At 33.6% G+C, this 12,324-nt stretch overlaps 4 protein-coding genes across 4 annotated transcripts; 3 read left to right on the forward strand and 1 right to left on the reverse strand.

The window, feature by feature from the left end:
- Positions 1-707: 707 nt before the first annotated feature.
- Positions 708-1,857, forward strand: vasP (vasodilator-stimulated phosphoprotein; the record flags this gene model as incomplete). Its single annotated transcript, XM_020572529.1, has 1 exon — positions 708-1,857. A coding segment is annotated over one exon (1,149 nt), but the record flags the coding sequence as incomplete, so codon positions are not given.
- Positions 1,858-2,182: 325 nt separating this feature from the next.
- On the reverse strand, positions 2,183-4,271 carry rfa1 (putative ssDNA-binding protein; the record flags this gene model as incomplete). The annotated part of the gene is made up of 3 exons (XM_020572530.1): positions 2,183-3,442; positions 3,518-4,043; positions 4,147-4,271. The coding sequence occupies 3 exons, from the start codon at positions 4,269-4,271 to the stop codon at positions 2,183-2,185; spliced, it is 1,911 nt and encodes a 636-aa protein (XP_020436647.1).
- Positions 4,272-4,911: 640 nt separating this feature from the next.
- On the forward strand, positions 4,912-5,025 carry PPL_01524 (uncharacterized protein; the record flags this gene model as incomplete). Its single annotated transcript, XM_020572531.1, has 1 exon — positions 4,912-5,025. The coding sequence occupies one exon, from the start codon at positions 4,912-4,914 to the stop codon at positions 5,023-5,025; it is 114 nt and encodes a 37-aa protein (XP_020436648.1).
- Positions 5,026-7,755: 2,730 nt separating this feature from the next.
- Positions 7,756-11,953, forward strand: PPL_01525 (uncharacterized protein; the record flags this gene model as incomplete). Its single annotated transcript, XM_020572532.1, has 8 exons — positions 7,756-8,547; positions 9,046-9,379; positions 9,480-9,682; positions 9,714-9,745; positions 9,797-10,114; positions 10,199-10,698; positions 10,746-11,271; positions 11,581-11,953. 8 exons carry the CDS (start codon positions 7,756-7,758, stop codon positions 11,951-11,953), a joined length of 3,078 nt encoding a protein of 1,025 aa, XP_020436649.1.
- Between the last annotated feature and the right edge of the window lie 371 nt (positions 11,954-12,324).

Consider the following 12,324-nt stretch of genomic DNA (forward strand, 5'->3'; position numbering starts at 1 on the left):
TTTTTTTTTTTTGACAACCAAAAACCAAAAAATTAAATTTATTAATTTATGTGAATTTTTTTTGATTTTTTTTTTTGTTTTTGGGGCAGCCCATCCAAATTTTTTCAATTTTAATTTTAAATTTTTGTTTGAAAAAAAATTGTTAATATTTGTTTTTTGAAATTACCACAACTCCATATCCTTTCTTTAAAAAAAAAAAAAACATACAACAAAGTAATATTGTTAAATAAACATAATCATATTAGATAGAAAAAATTGTATTGAATTTTTGTTTTTTTTTTTTGAGGCAAAAGTTGTAAAACACAGTGTTAAGAAAGAAGAGTAAAAAGTAATTTTTCAAATCCATAATAAGATTATCAATTATATTACTTATTGTATCATTTATAAATAAAAAAACCATAAACAAATAAATAAATAAACAAATAATTAATAATAATAATAATAATAATCAACATCACAAATATATAGTAATTTTATATATAAATAAATAAATCAAACAAAACAAAACAATCAAATTGTATTTTAGTATTCTTTTAAATCATCTTCATTTTTGTTGTAATAAATATATAAAAAAAAACCAAACAGTCATTTTAAATTTATAAAATAATATGGCGTATGTATCAATTCATAAAAAAAATAGTAGTAGCAGTAGAAATAGAAATATTAACATTTTTGAAAATGTTTACATTTATCTCCGATTATTAAAGTGAAGTACATATATTAGTAGGTCGTGCTCAAGTTTTCACTTACTCGGCAGGAACAAATAATTGGGTGCCATCATCACAACATCCAGCGACATTGCTTTTGTATCATCACCAAACAAATAACACCTATCGTATCATTGCCAGAGGCTTCGAAGATCCCAATGTAATTTTGATCAACTTTTCCATAACAAAGGAGGTCACCTACAAGCTCGCTTCGGCCAACTTCCACACATTCTCTGATCAACGCACTCACTATGGTATCAACTTTTCGACAAAGGAGGAAGCCGACCAGTTTGGAAGCGGATTTGAGAATGTATTAAAGCAATTGAAGAGCGGACAGTCACCACCACAACCACCACCCCCCTCATACCCAGCATCGCAACCAGTACAACAACAGCAACCACCACAGATGCAACTTCCACCACAGATCAACAAACCCGCTGCATCGGCACCACCACAAATGCCAGTTCCAGTTCGTCCACAATCAACCATCCTCAACAAACCACCCGCTCCACCAGCCGGACCACCCGCTCCACCAGCTGCTCCACCCGCACCAAAACCACCAGCACCACCAGCTGCTCCACCTCCCCCTGCCGTTAGCGGTGGTGGTGGTGGCGGTGGAAGATCCGGTCTCTTGAGTTCAATCGAAGGATTCTCAAAGAACGGTTTGAAGAAGACTGTCACCGTAGACAAGAGTTCGCCACTCATCGGAAACAACAATGCATCGACACCAGCTCCAGCTCCATCCAGTGGAGGTGCCGCCGGTGGTGGAGGTGCACCCAAGGCAATGATGCCAATGGGTGGCGGTGGTGGAAATATCATGGCTGAAGCCATGGCAAAGCGTGCCGCCATGAAAAAGACAGCGGCACCAAAGGAAGATCACACACCACCCGCTCCAGCACCAGTAAAGGAACAACCACCACCCCCCGTCAAAGAGCCAAAACCAGCTCCAGTCACCGCCTCAAAACCAAAGCCACCACCCACCATGGGACGTCCATCACTATCGCCAAGTGCATCACCAAGTTCCACCGCATCGACACCATCCGCACTCTCTGACGATATGCTAACCTTGAAAGAAGAGATCCTCGCCGAATTTAGACGTGAACTCCAAAAGTTTAAAGAAGAGATTCTCGATGCAATCAGAAATCGTTAGAATATCATCATCATTATTATTAATAGTATTATAAAATCAAAACAACAACAACAACAACAACAACAACAACAAAAAAGAACCTTTAAAAATATACATTCATAAACATATCTATAAATAGAACAGAAAAACTCTATTTATAAATATTTATATATATCTCTCTTTCAATCTCGCACTATATATATCTTTAAATTAATTGATATAGAATAAAAGAAAAAAAAAAACTAATAAAATATGTTCAAAAAAAATTAATTATATGACTTTATTTAATGGCTGGTTGGTTGGTTGATTGATTGATTGATTAAAAAATATATATGAATTTATCTATTTATTCCATTGCTTGTTCTGGATCTTGTTGTTGTTGCTGTTGTTGTTGCAAGATATTACAGTTATAACCAAGAGTACCGCAACTGTATAGGTTCGTCAAACATTGATTGAATGGCTCACCTTTGTATTCCTCTAAACTCTTCACAGACCATTTGGGTGGGTATGTGTTATCAGAGCTTGGTGGTGGAAAAGTCACTCTCAATCTCACCAAGTAAGGGACGGAGCAGATCTCATTCACTCTTTGTAATCTGTCTTCGTCGGTGAGCTGGTCAAAGAATCTTTCGGCGTTGGCTCCCAACATTTTCTCTACGGTACCACTAAAAGCATCGACCAGAACCGAACCGGTTTCATCTTGCAGTCTGAATGTAGCTCTATAGTATTTGATTTGAGGTTGTCCACAATTGCAGTTCTTCTTCTTGCAAGCAGAACATCCAGTGTATTGACTCTTTTGATCATTGCTAGTTAGCGAGACGTTGGAAAGTGTTGATAGCGTACCAACAACAACGTAGTTCTTGGTCAAAATAGGATCGTTGCCCAAGTTGAGTTGTGGTAGTACTTCAACAGTACATCTGATTGAATCTTTGTCGTCGGAATTGCCGCCTGCAACGTATGACTCCGAGAGGCACTCGGCGTCGTCACCGTGCGAGTTGACCCACATGAGGAGATTCTGACACTCCTGTTGGAGTTGTGGTGGATTGACTTCGTAGGTCGACGAGTATGTAATACTGGCGGAGCACTTGGAGAAAGAAGAGATCTTGGCCGACTTGATAGCGATGATATTACCCTTATTTAGTTGTTTGGAGATAGTCTCGGCTTGTTGACCAAAGGCAGTGACATCAATTGATTTGGCAGAGGTATCGAGAATTCTGAAGGTGCACTTTAGCAAAGTGGAGTTGGCATTGTCGGTGTTGCTTGTGGCTTTCCTGTTGATGGAGGTAGTGCCACTGACATTGGATACATAACCAAAGAGGTCGATTGGTGGTGAGTTGGTTTCGTTTGCTGCTGGTGGAGTCAAGTCGGCGATCTTTACAAAGTTGTAGAGTGTGTGAGCATTGATAGGAGCGCTGCTCACGTAGTACTTGGTGTTCTCTGTAAAGGTCAACTCGCATGGATGTGACAATTTGTTAAAGTTTGGATTCTTTGGATTGATCTTGAAATTCGAGAAATCATAGGTGGAACCAACATGAATAGCTTCATCGATTTGAACACAGAGATTGTTTTCATTGTTTCTACCAAAGATTGTTACTTTAATTTCATTTTTCTAAGTTAATTAAATAGATTAGTTTGTTTGTTTGTTTGTGGTTTAGTTTAGATTGTTTTAGCGTATGTTAGTTACCTCATCACTGTCATCGATCAACTCTAAATTCAAAATAGAACCACCGGAATTGCTGTTATGCCATTGCTTGATAGTACTCTTGGCACGAACGGTTGCACGAATTGTTGGGTTTGATATTCCATTGCTGATGTTTTTGATCTGTGTAATCATTGTGTCCATTGAACCGGTAGGTGGAGAAGAAGTTCCAGCATTTGATCCTCTTGATTGATTCGATTGTTTATTTGCCATATAGTTGTTATTGTTGTTGTTATTGTTATTCATATTCTTGTTGTTGTTGTTGTTGTTGTTGGTTTGTAGAGCTGATTGCTGTTGTTGTTGCTTTTGATAGGCTGGATGCAATGACACTGCATTTCCAAAGAGTGAACCAGTATGACCGATTACAGTGTAGCTCAAGATTTGGAAGTAGAGACTCTTGACAATCTTGAATTGATTGACCTTTATAATTGTAAACTCTCTTAGATTTGGATCAACATTTTGTGTTTGAACATAGAATGGGAATATATTGGCTGTATCTGATAATAATAATCTAAAGAGTTAATTATAGATAGTTATTGTTGTTGTTGTTGTTGTTAGTTATATAAAATCAAAAATATAGTAAACTTTTATCGTCGATGTTGATTGATACTTACTCAACTCTCTCTGGTTTTACTGTAATTTTCTTTATCTGAAGAATGACATTGCTTGGTGAAAACTCTTTGTTTATATTATTCTGATTGACGTACTCAGTAATACAATTGGGAATTGGCATATTCATTTTTAACTAATTATTTAAACTGTTTTAGATCTAATAGCAATAAATGATAATAATAATAAAGATTTGTACAAAATAAAACAAATAATATCTAAATATTTAAATAATTTACAGATTGATGTTTTTTTTTAAAAAATATTTATTATTGAACAAAGTTTTTCTCATATTTAAAATGGGCGGGAATGATTTTTTCAATTCAAAATTCAAATTTCTTAGAAATATTTCTCAAGAACTTCATTTCTAACCGACAAAAAATATAAAATTTATTATTCCAAAAAATAGATAATAGATTAATTTAATCATTAATTAACAATGACTTTTAATATTTATATATTTATTTTTTGATTTGATTTAATTTAAATCTACTTAGAAAAATTAATTTGCAAAAAAAAAAACATTAACAACAATATTTAATCAAGTTCGAACGTGGAACTGTTTTTATTATTTATTTTATTGTATTACTTTCAAAAAAAAAATTGGATGCGATCATTGACTGATTTAAATAAGTTTGTTTTGTTTTATTTTGTTGTGATCACAATCTAGAGTCATAGAGATGAACAAAAAAAGACAAAACCCAATTACATCTGGCTTGGACCTAGAGGGAATTTAAGAAGTTGCAACAATGCTTTGATAATAAACCTATATGTTCTTAAATAATAATAATAATCATCAACAACAACAACAACAACAACAACAACAACAACAACAGCAGCAGCAAAACAGTGACAACAGCAACACTAGATTAGACAGCGATTGAATTGAATGTTTTTTAAAACAAATGGTTATTTGAATCAATTGACTATAGGATACAAGGATTTTAGTGGAAGAAGTTTAATGCGAACAGCGAAATAACCCATCTTCAAAACCAATCTCTCAATATCTAACACGAAACAAAAATAAACAATAACAACTACCACCCACCTAACCATCCAAACACACAGTCAAACCATATATATATTTTTTATATCACTTTTTAAAGTTTGAAACAACATTCACTTTTAAGTGCGTAATAAATATTTATTAATTGTGCACCTTTTTCTTTTTTTCAACCACCTTTATTAAACAACACATATGTTAGTAATATTCAAAAAAAAAAAAAATCCAGATTGCACTTTATTTCCAGATATATAAATATATTCCACTGTTTTGGTTCTGCTCAGTGCCATCGGAAAGAGCAAACTAAAATAGTAATGGTAGGCTGATAGGTCTACAAATTGGATTGTGATCACAGATTGCAAATCAACGGATGAGATTCCCACATGTTTACAAACAAAGGGTTGGACACACATACACACAAACACACAGGTAAAAGTAGTTTAATAAATCGCGAACAACTATAACAATAACAACAATAAAAAATAATAACAACAATTCAAATTCAAATTAAGTTTGAGAGATGACCATTTAAACTTATTTCTATTGAGACAATCGATTGTGCTAATAACAACAATTGTTCATATTATTTATGTGTATTGTGCAATGTTACAACTTAAAATGAACAATAAAAAACAACAACAACATCATCATCAGCAGCAACAACAACACCAGTACCTAAAGTTTAATTGCTACTCAATACCAAACAATTTTACTACACACACTACCACTTCACACTTGACAATCAAAAAAAAACTAAACTAAATAAAATGTATAGTTTATTCTAATCATCAAAATTTACTCTTATTTTTTTTTTTCTGCTCGATATAAACTTCCACACAAAGGGTGGGGTAGTGAATTGTTGAAAATATAACACATCACACCACACTCATTCAATCAATCAATCAGTCAACACATACTCACCCACACTCATTTTTTTTTGTTACATCCATACAATTTTGCTCATAACAATTAAAAAAAATAAACAATATGGTGTTTGATGATATTCATGATACATATATATAAATATATATACACATATATATTTTGATATGAGTGTGTGTGAGTGTGTGTGATGAATGAGTGTGAAAAACATATGTTGTTGTTATTGTTGTTGTTCTTCATGTGATTTATTTGCAAAATTAAATTATATATGTCAATTATATTACTTGCTGTTGCCAATATTACTTCAATCATCACAATTAAAACAACTGGCACCACCATTTATACCTCACTCTATATCACTTCCCTCACACACTCAAACTCACACTCACTCTAAATATAATTCACAATAACAAAACAAAATAATAATATTATTAATTATATTTTAAATTAATCATTCTATTTTATCTTAGTAGAAAAAAAAGAAAATTTAATAGTAATAATAAATAATTAAAGATATATAAATTTAATTTATAATTTCTTTATATACATATATTATATATATACTCATTTGTGTTGGTTTTTTTTTCTGGATTGTTTAAAAGTATTCAAGTGAAAGAGAAAATTATTACAAAGGAAATTAAATATAGTCTTTTATCATTTTTACAATCACAAAAATAGAACCTTAAAAGTACCGGTGGAATTCAGGATTGATCAGGAAAGAGACAGACTTAAAATAAAACAAAACAAAACAGAAAATTTTTTTTTAAGAAACAAAAAAAAAGAGTGAGATCATTATAATAATAATAATAACAACAAAAATAATAGTATTGGTACCGATAGATATAAAAAGAAGTTAGTGAATTTGAAATAGTTGTTTTTTGTTGATAATATTAATAATAATAATAATAATAATAAAATTTAAATCTATTTTGTTTTGTTTGTTTTTAAGATTAAATATTAATAGTTGATAAGTAAAAATAATTTAATTAAGGAGTGAGCGAGAGAGAACACACCATAATTTCAAAAATTGGTATCACAACAACACTTACATCTCAAACACCATCTCAAATTTTTCAAAACCAAAAACAAATTAAACAAATTAAACTTTTTTAAAAGTTTTGACAAATCATTTGTCGATCAATTTTCCAGCTTTTTTGTTTTTCAGTTATCCAATTACATTTCCATTCATTTTTAATTAATATATTATTAAAGATCGGACAAACAACAACAAAATTGTTAATTAAATAATAATCAAACAATCATCGAAAAAATATAATTAATTTTCTTTTAAAAAAAACACACAATTAAAACAATGCTCTTAATCGAAATTTATTAATAACAAAAAAGTTAAAAAAAATTTAGAATACACACCACCACCACCATCATCATCATCATCCTAAGCAATCAAATAATATTTTATTTATATTATAAAACAATCAATTTTTTTAAAAACAAAAACACATTTAATTTATTTGTTAGTAAAAAATATATAAAAACAACTTATTTTTTTTTAAAAAAAGAATTATAATTTCTAATGTATATAAATTAAATTTTTTTTAGATATATATATTTTTTAAGAGAATTGAGAGTGATAGTAGAAGAAGTAGAAGAAGACGGAATAGAATAATTGTTTGGATTTCGATTGAATTTGAAATTCATTCATAAAAATATATAAAATAATAATAATAATAATAATAATATAAATAGTTAATATAATAATAATTATAATATGTCATTAAAATCACCAATAACAGCATCTTCTTCAACAACACAACCCGAACCAGATTTACATTCAAATTTTAATGAGAATCTTATCAATCTCGTTGTTCAGAATCAGGCGCTAACAGCCAAGTCTGGTTCTGCGGTGCCCAATCCATTACCAAAGCCACCGAGTTTGGTACAAAAGATTCGCGATCTAAAGAATGGCGGTAACGACGAGCTTCTTCCCGGTATCAATTCATCAAACTCCAACAACAACGATACAGAACAAAACAGTGTGAACAACGATTATTCATCTTCTGCAAACGATGGCAGTGGACTACTTCTAAAACAAACAACTTCCTCTGAAAACGATGAATTCGAAATAGATTCCACTACAATCGCTTCCAATAATAATATTACCAATAACAACACCAACAACAACAATAACAATAATATTCTAAATTCCAGTTCTTCGGCAACAACCACACCAACAAACACCACTAAACCGACACTGGAAAGTTCAATTAGTTTACAATCACTTTCAAATCTTTCAAATTCCACTTCGACTTTACCGTCGCCGTCACAGCAAAGTCTTTTTGTAAATAGCAGTCATTTCAAGAGTTCACCTAATCTCTTGGTTAAACAAAACGGAGCAAATCCAGTTGTTGCATCACCAACCAACAGCAACAGCAATAATTCATCGTTGAACGAACAGAAACAGGCATTGAGAAATCCAAAGAAATATAAATCCATCTCCACCTGCGAGTTCAAGTTGGAAAGCAAACTGGTCTATCCACCACTTCCACCCGTTCCACATATGGTATCTTCGAGTTTGCCCCCACTTCCACCCATTCCACCCTCGGCACAATCCTCGAGCTACCTCAACACCAATTCCACACCGCCATTGACGTTGTCGTCGTCGCTCTCCTCCAACTCTTCGATCAACAACATCGACTCGATCCTTCTGAACAGTCTCTCGAATTCACAGAGCGCCAGCAGTGTAGTTGTCACCTCGACGACCACCACGACCACGACCACCCACAACATCGTAGTGACAGCCAGTCCCGAGTCGACCTCGTCGGCGATCGCACTCGACCAGCCATTGGACGCATCGTCCTCGTTGTCACCCACATTGAAATCACACTTTTTCAAGCTCAAATACTTTACACAACCGACAAGATGTCGATTATGCGAACAATTCATTTGGGGTGTCATCGGAAAGCAGGGTCTAATGTGTTCGGACTGCGGATTCCCCACACACAAACACTGCGCCAATAAAATCTCGACAAACTGCAACAGCTCACCACCCATTAGAAAGAGTCGATCCGCCAACAATGCATCGTACGACAAAGAGTTGTTAAAGTTGCAACTAGATAATCTAAATAACAACAACACCAATGGCAATGGTAATGGCAATGGATTGGTCGATGAGAATAATACAGGTAATGGCAGTGCCAATGTATCACCAAACAAATCAAAATCAACAACGACTTCATCATCATCGACAGAATCAGTCAGTAGTCCAGCCAGTCCAGTTTCACCAACATCGTCAGACGGCAAAAAACTGAGGAGAAGCAGTGTGGATTCTGCACTAAGAGATTTCCAACAATCATTTAAATCATTAGTTGCAGAAGATGAAACATTAATAACATGTAAGATTATAATATCCATCATAGATAAAAATATATTATTCAAAGTGTTTAGATTACTAACTTTTTTTTTACTATTATTATCAATCCACTATTTGAAAAGATTATAGTTGTGGATATCAAGGATCAGTTTTGAAACACGGTAGATTATACTTGACAGAACACTTTTTATGTTTCTACGATAATATAGTTTTCGATAAGACAAAACAAAGACAAAAGATAATACCAATCTCAACAATCATTTCAATCGAGAAGAAATCTGGTTTGGCACCAAATGGTATACTTATAAAAACTAATGAAAGAGATGTAAGTTTGATTAATATTAATAATATTTTAGTTTGTTATCAATTTGTTATTAACATTATTTATGTTTTTTTTTTTTAAATCATCCAAGTATCAATTTTGTCTATTTTTACATAGAGATGAAGCATTTGATGTTATGGAAGCATTGATGTTGTACCAAGAGAAACAACTACTAACTGAGAGTATCATTCAGAGAAATGTTAATGGATTGAAACAAGCACTCAGCCAGAGAAAGACTAGAAAATCCACCAGTACCAAGTCATCAAAGCGATCAAGGAGTGCAGACGGCAATGTTTTCTCTACTCTCAGAACACCAATAACCTTTGAGGATCCTCCAATTGTAAATGTCATCAAACAAAACGATACAGAGATGTTAAATTTACTATTGGAATATTATACTCAAAACAAATCGGATGAAATCAATCAACCAGATAAGTATGTTTGACTTGAATTGATAATCATTATTAATTGTCAAAAAAGATATAAACAAAATTAACTAACAATTAAATCCCTATATAGAGAGGGATATTCACCACTACATGTTGCAGCTTCCAGTGAGATAAGTGACAATATGATGATACATATTTTGAAGCATCCAACAATCGATGTCAATGTGAAGAATATGGATGGAAATACACCACTGCATTATTTCTGCCAGAAATTCAGATCGCCTGAATGCCAGAAGATCGTTCAGATGTTTATTGAGAAGGGTGCCAATGTAAATGAGCAGAATACAATGGGTGAGACACCGTTGCACAAGGCCATCTTCAATCATAGTGTTCGTCTGCTGATGGTGCATGTACTTCTAAAGAATGGTGCCAACATCAACTTGGTCAACAATGCCGGTGAATCTGCACTCCACTATGCCGTCAGATTGGGTCGTCTCGACGTTCTCAAAACCCTGATCACCTCTGGTGCCGATCCAGCTCTTGTTTCCACCAAGCAGAGAAAGACACCACTCATGTTGGCCGAAGAAAACAATTGTCCAGAGATTAGTGATTTATTAAAGAGACTGGAATGTAAGTTTTTGTAAAAAAATATTTAAAACAATATTATAACTTGATAGCTAACTTACTTTGTTATGGTTGTTTAGTTTTAATAAATTCATTATCATCGAGTGGATTAGGACAATATAGAATGGCATTGATTTTAGAGGAAATTACACAAGAGGGTGCTCTAGCCAGAATCGATGAGAATATGATGGCTAGAATCGGTTGTTACGATGAGGATCAGAGAAAACAGCTTTACGGTTTGAAAGGAAAGAAGTTCTTTGGTACGGTTCCAGCTATTACACCGGGTGCAATGGATCTGCTAAAGGAGTTGGAGAATATGGATATTAAGAATGGCAAGTGGATTATCTCTCAACACGAGCTAGAGTATACCGATAAGATTGGTTCCGGTGTTTCCGGTAAAGTCTACAAGGGTTTGTATCGTGGTCGTGAAGTTGCCATTAAAGTACTAAAGTCGGCGGATGAAGCTCATAATCGTGAGGAGTTCCTCAAGGAGTTCCACGTGTTGGCATCGCTACAGTCCAATCTTATCGTTGGCCTGTACGGTGTCGTTCTGGAACCGAGAATCTGCTTGGTGATGGAGTATTGTTCGAAGGGAAGTTTGTACCAGGTTCTCCACTCTGAGAAGATGACTTGGGAGCGTTTCTTCTCGTTTGCCATCCAGCTTCTGAAAGGTGTTTCTACACTACACAAGTCGGAGCCACAAATTTTGCATCGTGACATCAAGAGTCTCAACTTTTTGGTGACACGCGACCTACGAATTAAGGTGGCAGACTTTGGATTGTCGCGTTTCAACACCGTCTCCAATCAACTCACTCTCAACAAGACCAGAGGAACCAGCGCCTATTGCGCGCCAGAGGTGTTCCAGGGCAAGGAGTACAAGGAGCAGAGCGACGTCTACTCGCTGGGTGTCGTCTTTTGGGAGTTGATATTCGCGTTGATCAACGGACGCTATCTCCATCCCTACGGTGAATACAAGCGAATGAACGCATTCCAAATCATGTTGTGCACATCGAATCATAACCTTCGTCCTACCATTCCACTCAACTGTCCAGAGTCTGTGAAAACGCTGGTGACTCGATGCTGGGATCAAGATCTCTTGCTCCGTCCTACCTGTACCGAAGCAATAGAGATTCTTGCCGCTTGCGAAGTCGAATTCACACAGAATCAAAGTGCATGGAATGAAATACTAACCATGAAAGATGAAACCAGTAAACATCTCTCAATGGACTCATCGCTCTCACTCTCTGATGCTTCAGATTGATAAATAATAATAATAATAATTATTGAAAAAATACAAAAAAATACAAAAAAAAAAAAGAAAAAAATCTAAATCAAAACAAACAAAATCGATCACTATATATAACTTCTAAATATATTTTCTAAACTATATATTTTTGTACAAAATAATAAAAAAGTTTAACCTTTTAAATTCTCAAAATTGGAAATCTCTTAAAGTTAAATTGATCATTCAGTACAAACACTCAAAAAAGTGGTATATTGTCTTCATTTCTAATAAAAAGAAAAATAATGTAAGGTCAAAGAATTTTTTATTTTAACAAAATTATTAATTTTTTTATTACCAAAAATAGTTATTTTTTTTTATCTTTTATTTTAATTTTTTAAAATTATTGT

The sequence above is a fragment of the Heterostelium album genome (assembly GCF_000004825.1).
Source record: "Heterostelium album PN500 unplaced genomic scaffold PPL_scaffold2, whole genome shotgun sequence".
Taxonomy (NCBI): Eukaryota; Evosea; class Eumycetozoa; order Acytosteliales; family Acytosteliaceae; genus Heterostelium; species Heterostelium album.